Raw genomic sequence first — 24,817 nt, 5'->3', positions numbered from 1 at the left:
ATAGTTTGTGTGTTTTAATGCCTCAATGTGTATCTTGGTATTGTTATTTGTAAAGGTTTAAAGAAATATTATTGTTAATTTACTTGTGTTATAAAGGTTAATATCCCTATGTGTTAATTGTGTTGTATAGGTTGTAAGTTATTTGGTTCATATTTGGTATTATATGTGAACTGTGAAATATTATAGTGTATGTATTATATGTTAAGCCTTGTAAACATTGTATGTTTTATATTAAGTATCTGTATTTCTTCTTGTACTAAATTGTACATAGTTAAATTCTTGGTTTTCATCTAGCTCTATAGAGAGGGGAGGAAGCCGCTCTACTAGCTGACCTCTTCCTCAGCTCCCTGCCTGACCACCACCACTGTCATCGGAGGACAGGGCACACCCCCCGGGTGTACACAGGCTGCACACTAAAAAAAAACTTGAAACAAAAAAAATTTAAATGGATGTCAAAGCAGAACAATGCTGTTCTGCATGGCCCTACAGGCTGCCTATTTCCTTGCAAAGCAATTTCCCATGTATGAGGCATTTCCAAAGAGGTGCTTGCTTTTAATCACCTCCAGGGTAAGGACCGGGGTCATGGGAAGGGACGGTGACCCTATATTACAAATCAAGGGAACTGGTTTGGAAAAAAGAAAAGAAAACCAGACAAAAATAATTTTCCAGTAGAAAATATATGTCCACAGAAAGAAAGTTTACACACATCCAAAAGAAAGCTTGTTGTGACTGAAGATTTATTTTTCCAGGGGACTGTTGTGGACAATCCTGGCATATAAAATTAGTGTAAACAAAAACGTTTTAAGGCAGAGTCAAAACAGGAGACTCATGAAACACCAGGTTCCTTATCTCTCTTGAAGGCACAAGGGAAAGTTGCCCTACCCCAGAGGGCTTGAGGAACATTTGCAGGTGCTCGAGATGCCATAAACATACCTCTGGTTCATGCCTCACAATTCGTTCCACTTCCCATCTTACCTGGACATTGCCTCAAATTTCTGAACATGTCAAGGCCTAGGGAGGATGTGACCAAAATCTAGGCCTTGGAACTTGTTAATTCAGTATTGCCAGTAATGGCTGGATTCATTTTTATTTTGGCTCTCCATTTTCAGCCTTTTACATTGCTCAGTTTCAAACTCTACACAACTAAAACCTGAGAGGAAAAGACGTTTTATATCATCATCACATGATGCCCATAGCTGAGGACTTAAAGAAACACAGAGACTGGAGTCACACACCTCCCAGATGGACACTGGCTTGAAGTCCTCAGCAGGGGTCATAGAGGCAGGATGACCAGTGCACAGACTGCAGGCCCTCAAAACAACCTGCATTAGTCCCTTACATCACGTCTGCTGCTATGTTCCCCATCAAGCTGCTTGGCTTTCCTCTGGCACAATTATCTGGCTGGCTGCAGATGAAGTTCCTCTTTGAGGAGCACCTGGAGCTGCTGACACCATCATCATTCACATAGGCACAGTCCCCCTCTCCTCTGATTGGAAACCTGCAATGACAGCAGTGGGGTTGTGTTGTAAAGATGACACCCTTCCCAGCCATGTACAGAGCAACAGCCTCAGGGGAATAGGCTAGGACTCAGCATCTGGGTTTGAACCCAAAGTCACAGTTATAGGAATGCTTTTATTTTGGGGCAAGCTGAAGGCTCACCCACAGTTACCCCCAGTCAAATGCCCGGCCCCACCTGTGTTCCCTTGCTGGGATGTTGATGGTACAGCTGGGTAGGACGCTGACTCATTCCTAGGCCCCTGAGTGCCCAAGAGAGTTGTGAACATGCTGCAGGGAGGGGAGGATTGAAGAGAAGTTAAACCTCAGCCCCCAACACACAGGAGGGCTTCTGTGAGCAGACTAGAGGGCTGCTGGGGCAGGGGAGATGGGAGCTTCTAGCGGGGGTGGGAAGTTGATTTGGGTGAGAGCTTGAGCCTGGGAACAAGACCACATATTGTGTAGATGTGCCCTACATGGCTGTGGGACCTCCTCCAGCAAGTCACTTCTGGCTGGAAAACCAGGGGGAAGGGGCAGGTGGGCACTCAGCATTTGAAACTGGCCTGTTCCATGCAGGAAACTGCACTGGTCCTCCAGCCACTACCTGGTCCTCCAGTTACAAACATACACCAAGAGGCAAGTTTCTTGTAGGTCCTGCTAGTCAGGGCAGGGGGGGAATGGGGCTCGAGATTGTGTGGTGGGAGTGGAAGGGGAGAGGGATATCTCCCTTTAATGGCTGTACCATTAAAGGAGGCTTAGGAGTTTCCCCCAGATGGAAGCCTGTTCCAGGACCCACTTCTGAGGGTGGACTTAACACCCTTCAGTAGCTGAATTACCCATCGCCCTCCAATCTTCAGAGTCACTTGCTCACTGTCCCATGGCTGTGCCCTAATGGAAAGTGTATTTTACATCAGAAAGCTGTTCCCCAAGGTCCCTTAAGGCACCAACCTGCCTTAGGGGCACTAATTGTGACCCCACTAGCCATGCCCATGCTGTGCAGGTGTCACTCCTTCATTATTTTTCATGGGACTTCCCATGTTGTCTACATGCATTGCCCTTGGGAACTAATCCTTTCGTCTGAGCCTCAGGCTTCTTCCAGTTTTGACCCCTTGTCTCTTGCTGAGGCATTCATCTCTGGCCCACTGTCTCAAGCTTTGGCTCCCAGACCCCAGCCCCACCATGTCCCCTGCCCCATGTCAGACTCAACACCAAGCACATGCTTGGCACCTGCTGCACGGCCTCCAAACCTGCCCCATAGCCACTACTTGGTCCTCCAGTTATAAACATATACCAAGAGACAAGCAAACTGCTTCCAACTAAAATCAAACACATTTGTCCCACACACCTTCACGTTCCCCTCTTGGCTGCCTCCTTCCAGCCGTCTGCAGGAGCAGAGGTGCCTGCAGATCCATCTCCTGCCTGAAGCTGCTCTCCCTGCAGAGTGCAGGGCCAGACCTCCTGCGCCCAATCTGGAGCTGAGCTTGCAGTCCCTGGGCACCAGCCCTCTGGTCACATGGCTCCTCCATCACGCTCAGGCCGAGCCCAGGAGCAGACAATGCTTTTGGCTGGAGGGCTGCTGACTGAGTTTTGGCAAGCTGTTGAGAGCTGCATGGGTAGCTCCACCCCATGGTTACCATCTTGTGACTGGAAGTCCCGCCTCATAACCCCTGACCTTTGCCTCCAGAAGCCCCACCCCTTACCCCGAGAAGTACTCCTTTCAGAAGGGGTTGTGCAATCTTGGAACCCAAAAAATACCAAATTATATTTTAAAAATCAAATATCTACTATAAGATTCATTAATTTCATTTCAAAAAATATTTTTGTCCTGATTTACATGTGGTTGTGTAGTGCACACAGAGGTGATTGCACAGGAGCTTAAAATGAAGTCTTACTCTTGAATATTGTAGGGGGAGCATGGAGGAGTGTGTATAGGCTTTTGGAGGGTTGTGGGTGTGTGGGGGAGAGTGTGAGTTAAGGGAGCATGTGGGTGTGTGTGGAGGGCGTGGTTGGGTATGGGGTTTCTGTGGACCTGTGTTGGGGGAGTGTGGCTGGGATGTGTGAGGGTGTGGTTGTGCGGGTCTGCATGTATGGCAGTGCAAGGGGGGTGTGGGTGCATGTGTATGGTGAGGTGCTCTGTTCCTCTCTAACTGCATGCAAATGCACACACACATGCGCACACTCTGTCTCTCCTTCATTGCTCTCTCTGTCTCTCTCTCCTCCTTCCTCATTGCACAGATGAGCACATCTCCCTCCCACTCCTGGCCCTGGGACACTGGCATGGGCCCTGATCTCCTACCCAGCTGTCACTGCACCCCTGTGCGCTCGCTCACTCCCACTTGCCCCCCTCCAGCACCACCTTTAGACACTTTCCACATGGTTCCCAGCTGGATGGCCATGACTGCAAATCTCAGCAGGACCCAGTCCAGCCCTGAGGACTAGGGCAATTACCTGTGGTCCTCCCCTGCCTCCCCCACCCACTTCTTATCTGAATTTCCCTCTCTGATGGAGGGAGGTGAGAACAAACCCAGGGTCCCAGGCCAGAAGCCTGTGCAAGGCAAAGTCTTCTGGCTGGGGGTGGGGTGGGGCCAGACTGGGCCAGCCTTGCTGTGACTGCTGGGTCCTGCTGCTAGCTCTCCCTGGGTCCTACTGCCCTTGTCTCTAATCATCTTTGACAGGAAGCCAGGGCAGATAAACATTACATTTTCTAAATTTTTTAGGGTGCCTGCAGGCTGCATAGAATGGCCTGGTGTGCTAGATCTGGCCTGCAGGGTGTATTTTACCCACCCCTACCCTAATCCAAATAAGCCTCCTGCTCCTGCTGTTACCTGGCTGCTTAGTCCCATATAGCAACTCTTAACCCAGCTCTTCTTTTCCTCCTCAAGTGACAGTATAAAAGCCCTTTTACAATACCAAACAGCCCAGGTCACATAGCTTCAGCAGGGAAGGCCCAAGCTGTTACATAGGTATTTGCTTCCCTCATGCTAAGGAAGTGAATAGGATGACCAAACTCACAGATAATTGAATACAGTTCCATTGGTCCATCTCCAGAGCTGGCTTGTTTCCTTCCAAAGGCCAATCCAGTAGTAAGGTCTCCCTTTATGACGTAGCATGAACTCCTTAGGAAGACACCATATACATTATACATCACAGCTATTTGCACACCTATTTCTCACTTCCTAATTTTCAGGCTTTTAAAATAGGGAAAAGGCAGAAGAGTCCCTGCCCCCTTTACCCCAATACTGAACATGATTTTTGGTTAAGGAAAAAAATAAATAAAAAAGACAACCCTCCTTAAGACTTGATTTTGAAATGAAATGAGAAACCTTGAGAGGACCCAACAGTATTTTCCCCCAATAAACTAGTTAAACATTGCTTCTGCCCTCTTATTTCTTCTTTACCAAGTCATCTATGGAGTCAATCACAGCCAGGGAGGCTCCATGTGAAGAGCAGTTACTCTGACTCGAGTTCCAGGACTCTTCTGTGTCTGAGAAGAGAAAACACTTTCCTTGATATCCAGGCCAGTTGTCTGGGCAGGCAGCAGTGCAAGAAGGGCAGGGTGGAGATTTTCTGGCTGAAAACAGAGAAGGGGCATAGTGGTCAATCATCCAACAACCTCTTCCTAGTATCCGCACTGAAGAGGGAATCCCCACCAGAGAAGAGAAGGGACTAGGACCCACACCTCCCTACAGATCTAGGGGCCTGGTCCTCAGCTGCAGAAGGCAGGAGCATTGGTCACAGGAGTCAAAATGATTCCACAACCAGAAACATCTCCTTTATGTTCAAACTAGCCAATCGTCCATCATGAATGATGGAGTCTTCCAGGGAGTGTTTGCATGCCCTGCCCCCTCACTCACCCTTTGGGGCCGGGCATATAAACCAGGGGCGGGCATTTATTTCAGGCAGAGGGCTGCTCACCATGTCTTGGCAAACTGTCAAGGGCTGCAGGGGTAGCTCCGCCCCTTGTCAGGTGCCCCTCCTCCATGGTCACCATCTTGTGACTGGAAGTCCTGCCCCCTAACCTTTGACCTTTGCCACCAGAAATCCCTTCCCTTGCCCTCAGAAGTACTCCTTTCAGCAAGGGGTTTTGCCATCTTGATACCAGAAAAAATACCAAATTACATTCCAAAAAGTGAACATCTACAGCATTCATGAATCTGATATCAAAAAATATTTTTGGCCTGATTTACATGTGTTTATATAGTCTACATAGAGGTGATTGCACAATAGCTTAAAATGAAGTCTTACTCTTGTATATTGTGGGGGGTGGGTGTAAGTATGTGGGGTGAGGGAGCATGTGGGTATGTGCACGGATATGTGGGATGGGGGGTGTGGGGGTCTGCATGTATGCCAGTGCAAGGGAACTCTGGGTGCATGCTGGGGTGTGCATATGGGACTCACCCTAATGAACACACACACACACACACACACACACACACACATCCACATCCACACACCCAGCCCCTGGCTGCACACACACAGGCCATCCAAACATCCCCTCTTCCAGAAGGCCCACTGTGGGTGCTCCTGTGATGGCTGCCATCTGGGCTGCCCCAAGGGGAACTGAACAAGGACCCAGAGCTAAAACACACATGGCCACAGCATGGGGTGCAGACTCACAGCTCTTCAAGAGCTAGGCCCGCCAGGGGGACCACTTCATGCACCCCAACAGGGAACACTCAGGAGGGCACAAGTCACCAAAACAGAGGGCCGAGGCCTGTGGAGTCTCCAGTCCCCCAGTGCACACACTCCTAAGTGGGCAAAGATGCCTGCACAGGCTCAGCATCTAAAAGGCCACACAGCAGCTAGAACAGCTGGCTCTGTGCTCCCTGCGTTCAGGGACAACACAGAGCTCTGCTAGTCCCCGCTGCCACAGAGCAGCGTCAGGGGCCCCTGGGAAGCAGAGAAGATCTATTGAACAGCAGAAGACCAACCTCAACTCTCCTCTGCCCTTCAGACCCCCCAACCCTGACACCCTACACCATGCAAAACATTTGCTCCCGTAGCTGCCTGGACTGAGGGTGTGGTCAGGAGACAGGAGAAGATGTTAGAGGGTCATTTCCATCCACTTTAAGGCCCCAGACTGGCATAACAGACCTGGAGAATTCAAAAATGTCAGCCTGCCTGCAACATCCAGGAACTTTCTGGAGCAAATCTGTAAGCAGCTGGAGGAGGAGCAGCTGGTCACAAGCAGCCACATGGATTTGCTGAGAACAAATCACCTTGTCTCCTTCTTTACCAAAGTAATTAGTGGGGTGGATGAAGGGAAAGACTTTTGATAAAGTCCCGTCTGACTGTCTCATAAAGGTAGATAATTGGCTCAATAGGCACAAGCAAAAAGTCACCCTAAAGGACTGACATTACAATGGCAGGAGGTTTAGAGTACGCTTCTATAGGGGTCTGTCCTGGATCAAATTTTACTGAAAAGGCTAATAATTTGGTTGCCAGAATAGAGAGCTCCCTGACAAACTGGAAAGCTGGGCTAGAGACAGCTTGATGAAGTTCAGCAGTGATAAATGCAAAATACTACACCTAGGGAAGAATGAGCAAAAGGCCAAATGCAGAATGGGAACTAACTGGCTGGGTGATAGCCTTGCTGAGAAAGCTCTTATGCTTATGGCATAGACTCCATGTGAGTCATAAATGAGATGTAGCTGCTAACAAAACAGATGCAGCTGGGGCTGCAACAATAGGGGTACTGGGTGTTAGACACAGGAGGCAGCTGCACACCTCTGCTCAGTGCTGGTTAGACCTCATCTAGAGTACTGTGTGCGGTTCTAGGCTCCACGTTTTAAGAAGAATCTGAAGAAGATAGAGGAAAGCTCCAGAGGAGGACAACAAAAATGACCAAGGAGTTCAAGGCAAGCTGGACGACCAGAGATTGAGAGAACTGAACATGTTCATCTTGCAGAAAAAAGCAACTAAAGGGAGATATGACAGCAATCTTCAAATATCTGAAGGGCTGCCACGAAGAAGAGAGAGAACAACTCTTCTCCATTCCTGCAGAGGTCAGGACACAAAGCAATGACTTCAAGGTTTGGGAAATTAGATGTAGATTCAATCTCAGGAAAACCTTCCTTACTGTTAGGTCAGTGAGGCAGCACAACCCACTGCCCAGGGAAGCTGAGGAACCTCCTTCCTTAGAAAGTTTTACCAAGAGGCTCGACAAGCATTGAACAGGGATGATTTAAGAGCAGTGCTCCTGCATTTGGGCAGGATGATGGACCAGATGACCCTTATGTCCTTTACCAATCCTGTGATTGTGTTTCTATTTATAGGAAGGCCTAAGGGTTGCTAAGAACTGGGCAAGACACTCAACCCCCACCCAGTTCAGCCCTAAGCCACATGGGCCTTCCCCCCTAGCAGGAACACTGCCTTACCAAGGCCTGTGCATACAAAGAAGCCAACTGCTTCCCTCCAGCCCCAACAGCTGAAGTCTTGGCCAACGGTGCATTTCCTTTTATGAAGAAGTCTCAAAGGAAACTTTAGTTCCCCTGCCTGAGGCAGAGTACACACAGCCCACCTCACATGTCCTGAGCCACCACACCATGGAAGGCTTTTCATTCAGATCCAGGCAACCCCAGGCCATGAAAGGTGTTCTTGAGACATTGCTAGATACACTACTTTAGTCTTGCTTTGCCTGAAGTATGCTTTACTCCTGGTGCCACTTCTCAGAAAGGGACAAAGTGGGAATTCCTAGCAATAGTCCCTTCTCTACTGGTCATCCGCAATTTGAGAGTGTAGTACTTGCCAACCTGGGTTGCTCCTTGTGGGTGCTGGAAATCTAGACCCCACTTCTCCCTCTGAACAGGGAAATGGGAAAACATCTGGAAAGAAACTGGGAGAGGACAGATAGGGAAAAGGTTCTTCCCGTGGAAGAATACAACAGGGAAATAAGTGAAGAAGACAGAGCTACAGCAGGACGTAGTGGCTGGATCAGGTAAATCTACCCTGCAGATCAGGGTAACAACAGTTCTTTACTCACCTGCCAATGTAATGATGATAATGAGCAAAATTGTGATGACCATGGTAACTGCAATTAGGACCCATTTCTCTTTAATGCACGTTAGGCATAAATCTGCCACAAAGACAAAACAAGAAATCACTGTGCTTGGTACATACATCCACTAGATTATGGGAGATGCACATGCCATCTGTCATGGGAGCGTGTATTTGGCTGCTTACAACTTCCACAAACTTCCCTCCATACACACCCACCAGCTACTCTCCTGCCCTAGGGCTGCTGCTTACTAGCTTCTGCTCCTCATTAAGTCCAGCAGCTGGTCTGAGTGCTGGGTGTGGTGGCAGGGTTATTCTCATTTCATGTGGCCTGAAAGCCCACCGGGTTCTCTCACTTGTTTAAATTGAAAAACTTAAAAAGTTAAAAACATCATGTTAACAAATTTTGTGAAGAATTGTGGGGGGGGGAAAGGAGCTGTTTGACAAGCAATGTAATGCATTCCTTCCTAAATTCTGATCAACTCATTCAGATGCTTTCAGAGAGTCCCGTCAGCCTTCCCAGATAGCAGATCAAAAACTCAGGAGCCAAGAACTGGCTGATCAGAAGAGAAATTCTTTGGGCCAACACTGAGAGCTTCTGCTCTCATTCTGGGTCCCCAAAAAGCAGAGCCTTGTCTTTCAAGAGGACACAGAACTAGTTTTAAAAACTATTCCAGCTCCCATTTTAGTTCTGTGAGGCCAGTTTCTCAATGGGGTTCACTGGCTAGCTGTCTGCAGGGACTGAGCCAAGGATGCAGGAGATGCCTGGGCTCTATCACCAGCTCTGCCACTGACATGCTGGGTGACTGGGCAAGTACTCCACTGCCCTATGCCTCAGTTTCTTCCTCTCTAAAATGGGCATAGAACTACTGACACAGCTCAGAGATTTGCTGAGGAAGACTGCAGTGAAAGAGCTGGGTATTCTGTTAGCATTATTATTACTTCCTCTGCTACAGAACAACACTTCTTGTCTCCATTGTTTGGGTCCAACATTTTCCAGCACAGTTAGTTATTTCAGATGCACCAGTTTTTCTGTAGCCAAAAAGCAACACTATAGAGGTGGCTGATTTCAGTGGCTGGGTGTCTAAGCCTTGCTCATGAGCCAGTCCAAACTTCTCTCAATAAGCTTTTTAAACAATGGAAAATGGTGAATATTTGACCAAAGGAACTTTTTCCTCAGAACCTGCCTCCTTTTCTTCAGGCACTGTCCTCTGTGGGCATGAGGAAACCCTTAGTCAGTGCTTTTCAACCTCATTAGACCCTAGGCCAATCCTTGTTATACTCAAGGCAATTTCTCAGAAAATGTCAGTGCTTTGCTTTCATTCATTTTTTGACTACAGAAAAAGAAGAGAGGTGTTATTATGCTGCAAACGACTCAGAAAAGCAGCAGCTGGTCAGAGTGGTTTTGGCATTATGGTTTGAAATGTCTGGGTTTATGCTGAAACTCATGTGTAGGTGCTGTCACACCTGCCAGTGCTGATGTAATAATGCCCTTGAATGGGTCTCCTGGCTCCTCAAGGTTAAGAATAGCCATTCTAAATGTTTGAGTCTTGCAGGTTTTGACTGACAGGTTTGGGGATTTGGTTGACAAGAGTAAATGTGCAGGTCTTTGCCAAGACCAACCAAAGAACATCTACTTGAAACTATGACTCTCTCCTATTTTGTAGAAATTACAAAAGGGGAAAAGGTCAAGGTACATTTAGCCTTCAAGTACTCTGATCTCAGATGGGGCAGAGGCAGTCTCTCTCTCTGTTTTTGTGCAGAGCCCAGCAAAATGAAGTCCAGTCATTCCTAGGCAATGCACCAAGTAGATAACAAAATACTGATTTACTGGGAGCTCTCCTGTTATCTTCTGCTGTCACCAGAGAAGGCACCATTGACTCCACCATGTCACCGCCTGTTGGAAATCAAAACAGATTCTCATTCACAGTAAAGTCATGCTGCCAATTATGTCCTCCATGTAAGGCTCACTGCAGCATATGATTACTCCTGCTTCCCCTCCTCACAGTAACCCCAAGTAAGTAGAGTCATCCTTTCCTGGATTGAGGACCCAAGGGCATTACAGAACATGCAATACATGTGGCAACTTGCTTGTCACATCATCCCCTCCTGTAGCTGGCATCACAACTAGACACTTTCTACCAGCTGATGAAGCTACTGGGTATGGTCCGTCTCCAGGCATCCTGTGTCTAAACCCTGCTAATACCCCCTGTAGGAAATCAGGAAAGGGAGGAAGGAGAGAACTGTGCTGCAAAAAGTAGTGGGTTGAGCATTAAAATCAGAGATATGGGAAGCAATGACCCAGCATGAGAAGAGAAAAGGGTAGCCAGGACCCCCAAGACAAAAGGGGATCTGAATGATCAAGGCAAAATTAGGCAAATTGGGTGCCCCAGGCCTACTCTAGCATATCAGTGCACAGGGAAGTCACAGAGGGCTTTGTCTCCAGAACAGACACCCAGAGTCCTCACCTTCAACCCTTGCAAAAGGGGTAAAAAAGGGGTCAGACACTTGGTTCAGCCAGTCCAAAGTGTCTGTCCAGTAACACCCAGTGACCCCTTTTATAGCCAACCTGTCAGTAACATGTAATCTTATAGGAGTAGCTAATCTGTGTTTGCTTCTCTCAAAAAGAAATACCCAACCATCCCATGATCCCAGGCACACAAGTCATTTTTACCAGCACCTGCCTGACATTTGTAAGAGGAAGTGCTGAACTTGTGCAATCCATGTCATTCAATGCAAGCTGAAGAAGTGCCTTGACTAGACAGTTCTCAAATGTGACAAACCTAAAGATCAGAGAGTTTAGTTAGAGCAAAGGCCAGAAGACCTGTCTAGCAACGCATTATTGGTGTTTGGCCTAACACTAATATCCTATACCACCAGGAGGACACATCCTGGTGTCCAAAATACGATATGAATTTTAAAACATTATAGTGTTAAACATAATATCATTTTCAATATGTTTTGTTAGTGTGAATGAGCTTTACTCTGCATATTCTTCCACCCTCATCAATGCCCAATACCCCTTTGAAGCTTGCTATCATTTAATCTTGCAATGACTTTTGCCATTGAAAGTGGCATCACATCACAAGGGAGAACATATTTTCCTGTGATCCATTTGGAATTTTCCAATAATTTCACTGACTCTGCGTCAGGTGTTGTGTTTGGAGGTAAGAACAGGATCTTGACATTCCCCTTCTCTAACCCAGGCTTCATTTCTCCCTTCCAGCCTGGGAATGAAAACTCTCTCTTTAAATAAGGGAGGGAAAAGGGATGAGAGGGAGAGTTTACTTACTAGCATCACTTGCCGCTTTTCTTCTCTCTTCCGCCATCCTCTGGCCAATCAGAAGTTAAACCCAATCGTTACCACCTATCAGTCAGCAAGAACAGAAGCAAGAATTCTGGGCAACAATTTTTATGGGATCAAATATATTATTGGGAGAGATGTCAGATGACTTTTGGGCACAAAGTGCCCATGACCGTCACTCAGGATGGGTTATCTGTGGCATGCAGCCCTAAGACTCCCCAAGAATACTCAGTGTAGGGCCAGTGCAACATCACCCCTCCAACAGCACTCCTGCTCAACCTAGGCATTTCTGGTGCACTCCTCAGGGTGACCGTTTAAAACTTACCCAGATATTCAAAGGATCATAGAAAATGAGGGTCGGAAGGGACATCGGGACGTCACATTTAGTCCAAACCCCTTCTCAAAGCAGGACCAGCCCCAACTAGATCATTGCACCCAGGGCTTTGTCAAGCCAGGACTTAAAAACCTCTGAGGACAGAGATTCCACCACCTCTCTGGGTAACCTGCCCCAGGGCTTCACTGCCCTCCTGATGAGAAAGTGTGTCCTAATATTCAACCTAAGCCTCCCTTGCTGCAATTTGAGACTGCTCCTTCTTCTGCCACTACTGAGAACAATACAGCTCCATCCTCTTTTGAACCTCCTTTAAGGTAGCTGAAGGCTGCTATTAACTGCCCCCCTTCCCCTCCCCGTGCCTGGTCTTCTCTTCCGCAGACTAAATTAACCTATTTTTCTCACGCTCTCCTCACAAGTCACATAGCCCAGCCCCCATACCATTTTCACTGCTCTCTGCCAGACCCTCTCCAACTTCTCTGCAACTTGTGCACATCCTTTCTGTAGTGGGGAGCCCAGAACTGGACACAGTACTCCAAAAGTGACTTTACCAGTGCAGAAGAGAGGGGAATAATTACTTCCCTTGATCTGCTGGCAATGCTCCTCCTAATGCAGCCCAGTACACACTGATGGCAACAAGGGCACACTGTTGACTCATATTCAGCTTATTGTCCACTGTAACACCCAAGCCCTTTTCTGCAGAGCTGCAAATAATCCAGTCAGCCCCCAGCCTGCACCGGTGCATGGGATTCTTCCATCCTAAGTGCAGGACTTTGCACTAGTCTGTATAGAACCCCATAAGATTTCTTTTGGCTTAATCAATCAATTTGTCTAGGTTAGGGGTTGTCAACCAGGGGTACACGTATGCCAGAGGGTACTTGGGAAGGCCCTAGGAAGTATATGCGGGCAGGCAGAGATGGAGCACAGCCACACACCACCCAATGTTGCCACCTCCCAGGATCAGAGCTGGAGGTGAGGCAAGGGCAGCAGCACCCCTCTGCGGGCTGCACAGGTCCAGGCAGCCAAACACAGGGGTGGGGGGGAGCTTGCACACAGGTGCCACCGCCACCCACCACCCCACGCTGGTGCTGCTCTGCATGTGGCTGCTGACACCCCACATCCCACATCCAGGCAGTGGGGGTACACTTATTTGAAAAGGTTGAAAACTCCTGGCCTAGGTCATTCTGAATCCTAGACGCAGCCTCCAATATATCTACTACACCCCCAGGCTTGATTTTATCCACAGACATGCGGAGGGTCCACTCCATCCCATCTTCCAGATCATTAATGAAGAAATTGAACTAAAAAGACGGCCCCAGGACTGACACCATGTATCCACAGAGCCAGTTATCATAGAAGGCAATCAGGTTGGTCAGGCATGACTTGTCCTTGGGGAACCCAAGCTGACTGTTCCTAATCATCTTCTCTTCCAAGTGCTTAGAGATGGATTCCTTGAGGACTTGTTCCATGAGATTGAGGTGAGGCTGACTGGTCACTAGTTCCCTGGATTCTTCTTCCCTTTCTTAAAGATGGGCACTATATTTTCCCTTTTCCAAGCATCCAGGAGTTCCCCTGAACACCATGAGTTTTCAACTGTCACATTAGCCAACTCCCTCAGCACTCTCAGATGTTTTGCATCTGGTCCCATGGCCTTGTACATGTCCAGCATTTCTAAATATCCCTGTGGAAGCAAAGGATGGCTAAGGCCTCAAGGGGGGAGAGAGAAATTCCTTAGATAAGAGGAAGATGACCATTAAACTGTCTTGAAGGACACAAGACAGATAGCCCCAAGGCAGAAAAAGTTAATTTAGGCAACCCTTTGTCTTGAATCTATATAAGGTTAATTGCCCTGGATGTAAAGTAGAGAGGCCACAGCAGAAATCCCCTTACAGGGTCTCTCTCCGATAGATATCGAAATAAAGTTTCCACCTGACCTGATTCCAAACTCTACAGCATGTTTTTTCCACGACAATTAAATGGTGCCGTGACTCGGATCCACAGCCAACGCCGTGTTCGGAGGACCGTGAGCCGTTCCCCACTGAACCCCGGCACCACCAATAAAGGTAAGAGGCCTTTTAAATCTCTATTGGGGTGTCAGAGGAGGATTGCTCACAGGCTCCCTGCTCGTGTTGGGTAGCTGGATTCGAACCTTTGTTACAGGTCAGTGTAGAACCAAGACCAGTCATACTAATCTGGTAAAGTCTGTCTGTCTCTGGAAAGCGCGCATAACTGGTAGGGAGAACCTGTCTGTTGCACAAGCACTTGCATCCAGCACAACACTGGGCTTTAGGAAGTCTGAGTGGGTGACGGGAATAAGATTGTGACCCTGATTGAATGGTGATTTGGAACTGGTCCAGAGCAAATTCTGAAACCACGTGCAGCCGCCCTGAGACGTACACGAGCCTGGTTTGGGCGATGACTGGCGCAACTCGAATGCAAGGGTGCATGGTGAAAGAATAGTCACTGGGAGCCAAGGTTGAGAGATAAAAATCAACCCTTCCCTCCTCCTCAGTGAACTTTTCACTGGTCCCTCACCCTCTTGTTTTGCTCTGTGTCTTGTGTTCCTCCCCTCCATTCATGAGCCACTATAGATCCGCTGCCTGAAAGTATGTAGCCTCAGTCATCAGACGGGGCTACGAGAAGGTACGTAGCCTCGGTCATCAGACAGGGCTACAAGCAGGTTTCTGTGACTTTAGCGGACTCCTTTTGTTGTTTCCCCACCCTTATTCTACCGTGTAGATAAACGGCCTGTTTATGAGCCGTTGCCAAATCCAGAACACAGCTTGGCAGCGCTGCGGGCTGAAGTTCGGATTGGCATGGACCTCCTCAATAAGCCATTCCCTTGTCTTGTCTTTCCCTGTGTGATTGTGAAATGGGTACAGGACAGTCAAAGCAAGTGCCAGTCCCCTCTAAGGGAACTCCGGGGTACTATATGTACACACATTATTCTCCCGAGACTTGCAAGTACCTGGATAAGTGGTACTGGTATACCAGGGATGATCCTTCCAAGCAGTTCCCTGAGGAAGGCACATTCAATCTAGATAAAATAGTGCACTTAAGAGGAACATTAGAGTCCCGTGGATCCAAAACTCCTCAATGCCGGTGGAACGCATTTTTCGATTGGTATGAAGAGATGTCAAAAAGGCACACTGAGTCTCAGACCAAGAGCCTGAAAGACTCACAGGAAAAATTTAAACAACAATTAAAGGAAACACGGGAGAAATTGGCCGCTCCCCTAAATTCAAACTGCAGTCCATTATACCCAGTATTGAAAGGGGTACCCCCACTAACTGAACCTCCAAAAGACGTATTAGACTTTTGTATCAATCCAGCCTTAGCTGAAAATCCGGCCCCATCTGAACCAGAAAACAAACCAAGGCCGTCAGCTCCCCCTCCAGGTTATTCTCCACCTTCCTCCATCTCAGAACCACTGCCACATCCCAGCACCTCAACGCCCTGGCAAGTCATTGAGCACACTCCAACTTCAGTTCACCTGAAAAAGGTATTGGGCAAGGAGAACTACGAAACTCCGACACCCACCACACCTAAGACACCCTACAATCTCAGGAGTAGCATCCGTAGTGGCCAGGAAGCCTTCCAGGCCCCACTCCAACAAATGCCGGGTGTAGGTCAAGAGGGGGGAACGATAGTAACTGTACATGCTCCCTGAAGTGCTACTGATCTGTTTAATTTAGTACAGAGATTCCCTAAGATTCGAGATGACCCTGTAAGATTCCAGGAAGAACTTCAAGTAGTAATTGACTGTTATAACCCCACATGGGCTGATATGAACCAACTTTTACGTGCTGTATTACCACGTGAAACGTTACAACGTGTGTTAGAAAAGGCTAAATGGCCAGCACAGGATCCTGGCACTGGACCAGAGTTGGGGCTCAGTAGGAAAGACCTTTTAAAAGCTGTCCTTGAAGTTTGCCCCAAAAAGACTGATTGGACCAAAATTAATTCTTGTAAACAGACAAAGGATGAAAACCCAGCTGACTTTCTGGAAAGACTTAAAAACTGTTTTGATTGCCATTCAGGCATGACTAATGCTGCTGAAAATGCCTGACAGGCTGTAGTGGCAGCTTTTGTTCAAGGACTCCAACCAAAAATTTCAGAAGGAATTCGAACTGTGCTTATAGGCTGGGAAGCCAAAACTTTAGAGGAGGTTTTGGCAGCCGCGCAACATTTTTTCCATAAGGCAGAAAGACTTAAGGATAGCAATGAAACTAGATTGATGGCCCTCCAGATTCAGCAACTTCAAGCCGGAAGGGGCGGACAACGAGGAAGGGGAAGGGGAAGAGGACTGGGAATGCTAAACAGAGGACGGGGTAAGGGCATAGGCCAGGCTAGGAACCTTTCCAAGTATGGCACTCAATGTAATTATTGCAAACAGGAGGGTCATTGGAAGTCAGAGTGCCCAAATCGACCCGGAGGTATACCTAAGTACTGAGCACCACAAGGGTCCCAAGAATATTTTTCTGACCAAGTTTTCACTGCAGCAGCTGAACTTCAGAATATTCCTCCTTTCCCTACCCGAGCATAGGACAGCCTGAGGGATGACATCATCGCCCCACTTGTTTCACTCGACCAATCTGGTCCTTTTCTTAATTGTGTCATAACCCAAAGGTCTGATTTTTTGTGTGTGCTTCGGCACTAAGAATTATCCCCGTGGGTTTACCGCTTCGTTGCACGGAGGAGTTCTGCTGCGCAGAGAACCCGCGTGCAGGGGAGTGTTCCCGCCACTTTGCAGCGATCTTTGCAGGGTGCATTACCTTTGCAACACAGAAATGCACGGTGCAAAGAGTTCCCGCTCGTCGTATGCAAATTTGTGCCCCGCAATTGGCTAGTTCTAAATTATTCACATGTGGCGGCTAGTGATTGGCCTGCTAGCCGTATAAGAGGCTTGAGCAGTTTCCGCCCAAGCCGAAGAGGACTCTGCATCCATCTCGTGGGGACTCTGGGTGTGCGCGGCAGGGTAATAGAAACCCTGTGTGTCACTCAGAGGGGTTTGGCGGCCTGATCCACCGCCCACCTCTTCCCGTCTTCGAACGGAGCCTACTATAAGACGTAACGATGAGTTTTATGCGCGCTTGTCCTGGACATCCGGAGTTTGTCTGCGTGGAGCCTTGCAACCTCCACATGTGTTCGTGTTTTCTGTTGTAACCGTAACTCAAGCAAGTTCTCAAACTACACCACGACCATCTCGGTGTAAGTAAAATAATCTTAAAATCAACCGTTACGTGTCTGTGCCTAATTCTAGCTCGGCGAACTCCCTCTCCGACCCGGCCTGCCCGGGCTGCTGGCCACAGCCCGCGTGCAGAGCGACGAAAGCGACCTGGGGTCAGACCCGGCGCGCACAACTTGTTCTGTAAACAGCAGGATTATGTCTTGCCTGGTAGACACAGGAGCTTCCCTCTCCACTTTAAAAGCCTCTGATTTCTCTAATATACCTCTTTCTGAAAAAATTGTTAATGCTGTCGGCATTAGCAGACACCCTATACCCCTCCCTGTTTCCAAACCCCTTTCTGTCTCTATTGGTCCCATTTCTGAGACACACACCTTTTTGCTTAGCCCCTCTACCCCTGTAAATCTTTTGGGAAAGGATTTGTTGTGTAAATTGGGCTGTGTCATCTACTGTTCTCCAGATGGCATATACCTAGAAGTGCTGGAACCAAGGGAGGCCGAGTTTTTGGCTCTGTTACAAGAACAACTGGAGGATGATTTTGAAGCTGACACTTTCTCGTTGCAACAGGAACTGTTGGCTCAAGTCCCTTCACAACTTTGGTCTACTCACGCCAATGAGGTGGGCTACATGCTCAACGCAGAGCCTGTGCACATCACTCTAATCCTGCCAAACCTCTCCCTTGTGTTCCGCAATACCCTATCTCTAAAGAAGCCGAGGAGGGCATTCGACCTGTTATTACTTCCCTCCTTGAACAAGGGATCATCATCCTGACCCGTAGCCCATGCAACACTCCTATCCTTCCTGTTAAAAAACCCGGTCGAGATACTTATCGCTTTGTACAAGACCTTCGTGCTGTCAATGCTGCAGTCCTACCTACTTTCCCTGTTGTTCCCAACCCAGCCACTATACTATCCTGTATTACTGCTACTCACTTTACTGTAATAGATCTCTGTTCTGCCTTCTTTTCTATTCCTATTCACCCTGATAGTCAGTTTTTGTTTGCTTTCACTTACCAAGGTCTTCAGTACACCTGGACTCGACTTCCACAAGGGTATACTGAAAGTCCCACCTTGTTTTCCCAAATCCTCAAAAAGGATTTAGATGCTGTAGAATTCAAGGGGGGCTCCACGCTAATCCAGTATGTGGACGATCTTATGCTGGCCTCACTTTCTCTGGAAGCATGTAAACAGGATTCCCTCACCCTACTCACTGCCCTGGCCTCTCAGGGACATAAGGCCTCCAAAGCCAAGCTGCAATTATGCCAACCCAGAGTTCATTATTTAGGGCATGATATTTCAGCAGAACAAAGACATCTGTCCAAATCCTGAATTAACACCATCCTCCAAGTCCCTAAACCAACTACCCGGAAACAAATGAGAGGATTTTTAGGGATGGCTGGGTATTGCAGGCAATGGATTATGGGTTATGCCTCCATCGTCAAACCCCTACAGGCCCTTACCCTTGATTCTACTCCCGAACCACTACCTTGGGTTCCAGAAGCCGAACAAGCCTTTATTCAGACCAAGCAAGCCCTCGCCAGAGCACCCGCTTTAGGACTTCCTGATTACAAGAAACCCTTTACCCTGTATTGCGATGAACGAGATGGCATTGCCTAGGGGTGCTCACTCAGCTTCATGGTGACAAGCAACGTCCCACTGCCTATTATAGCTCTGCCCTAGACCCTGTTGCAGCAGGACTTCCGCCCTGTCTCCGATCTGTAGCTGCTGCTGCCCTGCTTGTTGAAAAGGCTGATTCCTTGGTTCTTGTACACCCATTAACTGTTGCTGTTCTCCATGCTGTTATGGCCCTGCTCCTGAAAGGCAAAATACAACATATTTCTAACTCCCGACTTACCAAATATGAAAAGCTTCTTCTTTCAGCTGCCAATGTAACGGTAACACACTGCTCTATCCTGAATCCTGCTTCCCTACTTCCTACCCCATCAGACGGAGAACCTCATGATTGCTTAACTGTAACTACCCAGCTTTTGACCCCTCGTATTGATCTTAAAGATACACCACTACAGAACCCAGATCTCCTACTATATGTAGATGGCTCCTGCCTTAGAAACTCCAAGGGACAGCTCACTGCTGGCTATGCAGTCTGTGATCAACACCAAGTTTTAGAAGCTTACCAGTTGCCTCATGCCCGCTCTACTCAAGTGGCTGAACTGGTAGCCCTCACTCGAGCATGTACCTTGGCTTAGGGTCAATCTGCCACCATCTACACTGATTCCAGATATGCCTTCGGTGTCGTACATGACTTTGGTCAACTTTGGAAACAAAGAGGATTCCTTACTTCGGCTGGGACTCAGATTAGTAATGGTTCTTATGTCGATGCTCTTTTGCATGCTCTCCTATCGCCTTCTGCTATTGCTATTGTTAAATGTAAAGCCCATGAAATCCCTAATGATGATGTCACACACAGAAATGCCCTAGCTGACCGTGCGGCTAGGAACGCGGCCCTTTCTGGCCCTCAGGCTCCTAATGATATTTTTCTTTGCCTTTTAGCAGACCAGTCTCCGTTGGCCAATCTCTCCGACTTGGCCCTGCTCCAAGAACAGGATCCAAAATTTGAGAAAGAAGACTGGCTGCACAAAGGATGCCAGTTGCATCCTGACACCTTGTGGTGCTCCCCGACGGCCGCCTGGTAGCGCCCAAGGCTTTGCTACCTTACCTTGCTCGTCTGGCTCACTCAGTGGCCCATACAAGCAAAGGGGGGATGATTGCGACAGTACAGCGTGATTGGTTTGCCCCAAATTTTCCCTCTATGGCACAGCAGTACTGTAGCACTTGTCCCATTTGTCTTGCCCATAACATTGCTCAGAAGGTTAAAACTAGACAAGCAGCGCACCCCCCACCATGGGGACCTTTCGTAAATTTGCAAATGGACTTTGTTCAAATGCCAAAATGTTGTTCTTTTGAATATATTCTTGTCATTATTGATATGTACTCTGGTTGGGTAGAAGCTTATCCTTGTAAACATGCAGACTCTACCACTGTAGCAAAGAAACTTTTGAAAGAATTCATCCCCAGATTTGGCCTGCCACTCACGCTAGACAGTGACCGAGGAACACACTTTACAGGGCAGATTGTTAGAAACATCTGTAAGGCCCTGAACATACACCAGCACCTGCACTGTGCCTACCATCCCCAATCCAGTGGCACAGTAGAGCGAAAAAACTCTGACTTAAAAACACACCTGTCTAAAATTTGTGCTGAAACTAACTTGAAATGGTCAGATGCATTGCCACTGGCACTTATGCACATTAGAAACACTGCCAACAGAAAACACAGACTGTCCCCGCATGAAATTCTCATGGCACGTCCCATGAGAATGGCCACTACACCACCCCCATTTCCTCATCAGACTAATCTTCAATTGGATGATGAAACTGTTTTAAATTACTGTAAGGCACTAATGAAATGGGTCAGATCTATTCATTCACAGGTTCAGGAAGCGCTGCCACCCGCTGCAGACGTCCCGTGCCATTCGCTTGAGCCTGGAAACTGGGTATATATCAAGGTTCATCAACGAAAAAACTCACTCCAACCCAGATGGAAGGGCCCCTTCCAGGTGCTCCTAACCACTAACACTGCCGTTCGTTGCCAAGGACACCAGACGTGGACTCACGCCTCGCACTGTAAAAAGGTTTCACCTCCGTTGGACCCCAAAGCAGCTGAATTCCAACCGGACAGAAAGACTCCACAAGCTGGTAGTGAGCTCAGCGCCTGCCAACAGAAGTATTCAGGACCAGTGGTGAGCATACCGCCCACTGATGAAGAGGATTTACCACTACAGAGTGAAGAAGATGTGCCCCCGTGACACCACTATGCCCTCCGGGAAAGGAAAAAGGCCTCCACCTAGCTCCTGGTTCCCAAGATGGGATTGGTTGGTCGTGACTTGGGTAATTCTTAGTTTACTTGTTTGGATCATCTTACACAAACTTAAAGACTCAGTAACTGAAGAAAACATGATAAACAACTTAATATTGCAAAATAGATCAAGAAGGTCACTATTTCATCACCAAAATGTTTTCCTCCAATTATCTTACCAATTTGCAAAGGACTTAAATGTTTCTCAATGTTGGGTATGCAGTCATGCCCCTATTCATTTTACCAGGGGAATACCCATAATATCAATGCCTTTAAACGCCACACAAATGTCAGCCCCTTACTATTCAGATTTTAAAGGAAATGAAACCTGGCAGGATATAAAATGTAACAGATTTGATTATATACGGTTAGCCTATGCCACCCTGGGAAAATTTTGTTGGACCTGTAACGGATCTGAATTTTCAGTAGGAATCAGTAAATGTGAGATAGAATTTAAGATAAATGGGGCGTGGTTCTCTAATGGTTCCTGGATATCTAATTATACTCCCAAACAAAGTGGATTTTCAGGTTATTATACACAATGGATGATGAGACCACGCTGTAATGATAGCCACGGGTTTACTGCACTGGCTGGCCATTATTTCACATGTGGAGACAAGGCCTATAAACACCTTCCTTCCGCATGGGAAGGAACATGCTATGTCTCTGCAATATATCCCGCCATTGCTGTTAGATCTTACTTGCCAAAAGGAAAGATTCGCAACATGTGGGAAATTACAGAAACTCAGAGATTTTGTGGAATCATGTTTCCCAACTATGGCGCAGGCTTGGCCATGTCTGAAATAAAGAAAGTTGCAGCATCCCTAGAGAAGATAGCTAATGCTACTGCTATTGGACTTCACGAAATAAATATTGAAATGAAGGAAATAAGACAGATGACTTTACAAAACAGACTTGCTTTAGATTACGTGTTAGCCAGCAAAGGAGGAGTCTGTGCTTTAATTGGTAAAGAATGCTGTACTTACATCCCTGATAATTCCGAAAAAATACAAGATTTGGCTGAACATATTCAAAAGGAAGCAGCCAAATTACATGAGCCAGACGACTGGAATTTAAGTTCATGGTTTAGGTCCCTTTTTGGCTCCTTAGGATCCACCATTATTCATGGATTATTGATATTTTTTATTATTATCGTCCTGATATGTGTAATTTTCATGATCGTACGCTGTTGTCTAAGCTACATATCTAAGCAAACCCAACCAGGGAATAGATTAATGTTCCTGCAAATATCTGAACAAAATCAGCAGAAGGAAAATGAAAGAAAACACACCACAGAAACTAAAATGATGGTACTAAAAAGATGTGAGCAGATTGAAAGAAGACATAGAAAGATGCAAGATGAAATAGAGAGGCTCATGGGAATAGAAATAGAATAAGATGAGACTTGTAAGTCTCAAAGGGGGGAAATGTGGAAGCAAAGGATGGCTAAGGCCTCAAGGGGGGGAGAGAGAAATTCCTTAGATAAGAGGAAGATGACCATTAAACTATCTTGAAGGACACAAGACAGATAGCCCCAAGGCAGGAAAAGTTAGTTTAGGCAACCCTTTGTCTTTAATCTATAAAAGGTTAATTGCCCTGGATGTAAAGTAGAGAGGCCACAGCAGAAATCTTCCTGTAAGGGTCTCTCTCCGATAGCTATTGAAATAAAGTTTCTGCCTGACCTGATTCCAAATTCTACAGCGTGCTTTTTCCACGACAGCCCTAACCTATTCTTTCACCACTGAGCTTAGCTTCTCCCTAACGTGTGCTGCCCAGTGCAGTAGTCTGGGAGTTGACATTGCCTGTGAAGACAGAGGTGAAAAAGGCATTGAGCACTTCAGTCTTTTCTGCATCCCTTTACTAGGTTGTCTCCCCTATTCAGTAAGGGACCCATACTTATAATCATCATCTTTCCCCGCTGCTACCTCTACCCCATGCAGGAAGCTGCAGTAACAATCCATCTTTCACCTCCTGTTAGACTCAGTGGACCACGGGAGACACTGCTATGCATCAATGGCAGCAGGGACATCAGCAATATTTTCCATCTGCGGACTGGAATGACCTGGCTTGGGTCAAAGGCAGGCCAGTGCTAAAAGCCAGCAGCCATCGCTTCCACCCTGCCACCACTTCTCTGCTGCACAGCTACAGCGTGGCATAGGTGAAGCACCCAGCCACTGAGCAGCAAGAGCAGCATGGGCAAAGCCCCCTGCCACAAAAGCCCTGCTTCATGAACTGGATTCAGTGGCTCCAGAGGCTGCTGACCCTGCTGTAGGGTGGTCCAGGGAGGTCAAGACTGGGCCCATATTAACAGCTCAAACCCACTGAGCTGTGTCTTTTCCACATGCCCAGCATGCACAGTCCTGCAGAAGGACTCCGCAGCATGGAGCAGCACCAGATATCAGTGCATTGCCTGTGTATCCATGCTCCCATGCAGAAACAGCTTCCATGAGTGTGACCAAACAACACCTGTGCACCAGAATGAACGCACGTCAGGAATACCCAACTACCCATGGGGGCATATTTCTCACAAGAAAACCACTCTCCAATCTCTCAATATTAATCCTCAAAGGGAATTCACAAAACACTTTTCACAGATGAACCTATGAGCTTCACTTCATCAGCTTCCTGGATACAAAAAATTATGGACTAAATAGAGATTTTGGATTTATGACACATTATAACCTGCCTGACATCTGATTTCCCAGGCACCTCTCCACTGTTTACCAGCTACATTCATTCCCCCCACACCAGCCTGCCTCTCACCCACTGACTCTTAAATTAACATCTAACTGACTGGCTTCCTTGCTGCAGCCCAGCCTCTGGCCTCGTTACTATTCATTCTACCCAGGAAGGGGGCACACACCAACTGCAGATGCTTCCTTAGCCTCATGAAGGGTATTTATACCCAAAAGCTTGCTAAGAAGATTTTTTCCGACTATTTGTATCAAGCTAATAAAAGATATCAGATTTACCCAAAGAACCTTCTCTGTCTATGTCCTTAGGCCGACATGGCTACAACCTATGCCTCCAAATTCCCTCTGACACTAAAGCTACCTGGCATCAGTCTAATAGCCTGCAGTGGCCTTAGAAGAGGCAAGTTCCCACTTGTTTTAATCCCTTGATCCTGAGGAACAACTGTTTTCTCTCACCTGCCAGTAATTTGAGTCGGTCCTTTCAATCCACGGCCAAACTGTTAATGAATTACTGGAAACAGCTGCAAGCCACCTGCTCTGCCCAGCTCACACTGCTCACTGCAGCCACTCTCTTTAGGAAAGGCAGAGTCTGATGCCCAAGTCCAGGCTGTAAACCCTGATCTGAAACCAGCACCTCCCTGCAGCCCAGAGTCTGATCCCCTCCACACTCCCTGCCCCCAGGGACGGAAAGGGAGAGTCTGCGCTCTCCCTGCTCTGAGACAGGAAAGGGGGCTGACAGGAGAGGCAACAGTTGGCGGAAAGCAGTTGGACCACAACATCTGCTTGATCTATGTAAAAGGAAAGGGCTTTTATGGGAAATTATCTTTTGTTGCACCAGCTCCCTAGTTCAGAGAGATCCAGACTGTCTTTTAGATAAAACACGTTTCCCCAGGTCTGGAAAAGAAGCAGGAGCAGCTTGAGCTAAGCGTGAGATAG

At 47.4% G+C, this 24,817-nt stretch overlaps 1 protein-coding gene across 4 annotated transcripts; it reads right to left on the bottom strand.

The window, feature by feature from the left end:
• Positions 1–720: 720 nt before the first annotated feature.
• On the bottom strand, positions 721–24,587 carry LOC109281938 (C-type lectin domain family 2 member D-like). 4 transcript variants are annotated; one of them, XM_059715355.1, is made up of 7 exons: positions 24,338–24,587; positions 11,783–11,857; positions 10,322–10,387; positions 8,477–8,569; positions 4,893–4,978; positions 4,507–4,610; positions 721–1,498 (listed from the first exon to the last, which is right to left on the bottom strand). In XM_059715355.1, exons 2-7 carry the CDS (start codon positions 11,817–11,819, stop codon positions 1,336–1,338), a joined length of 549 nt encoding a protein of 182 aa, XP_059571338.1. In that variant the 5' UTR covers positions 11,820–11,857; positions 24,338–24,587; the 3' UTR covers positions 721–1,335. The 4 variants fall into 4 exon arrangements, with proteins under 4 accessions (XP_059571338.1, XP_059571335.1, XP_059571337.1 ...); XM_059715352.1 differs by having other exon boundaries at positions 4,893–5,065; positions 24,338–24,585; XM_059715354.1 differs by lacking the exon at positions 11,783–11,857 and having other exon boundaries at positions 4,893–5,065; positions 24,338–24,583.
• Between the last annotated feature and the right edge of the window lie 230 nt (positions 24,588–24,817).

Source organism: Alligator mississippiensis, chromosome 11 (genome assembly GCF_030867095.1).
Source record: "Alligator mississippiensis isolate rAllMis1 chromosome 11, rAllMis1, whole genome shotgun sequence".
Classification (NCBI taxonomy): Eukaryota; Metazoa; Chordata; order Crocodylia; family Alligatoridae; genus Alligator; species Alligator mississippiensis.
This window is presented reverse-complemented; position numbering and strand designations above follow the sequence as displayed.

What these genes read in the sequence shown, in the direction of transcription:
- LOC109281938 (XM_059715352.1), bottom strand. Translation starts at nt 11,819, where the DNA reads ATGGCGGAAGAGAGAAGAAAAGCGGCAAGTGATGCTA. An exon ending in AGATAACAGGAGAGCTCCCA is followed by an intron (nt 8,570 to 10,321) that starts GTAAATCAGTAT and finishes TCTTTGTGGCAG; the next exon opens with ATTTATGCCTAACGTGCATT. An exon ending in TTGACTCCATAGATGACTTG is followed by an intron (nt 4,611 to 4,892) that starts GTAAAGAAGAAA and finishes TGTCTTCCTAAG; the next exon opens with GAGTTCATGCTACGTCATAA.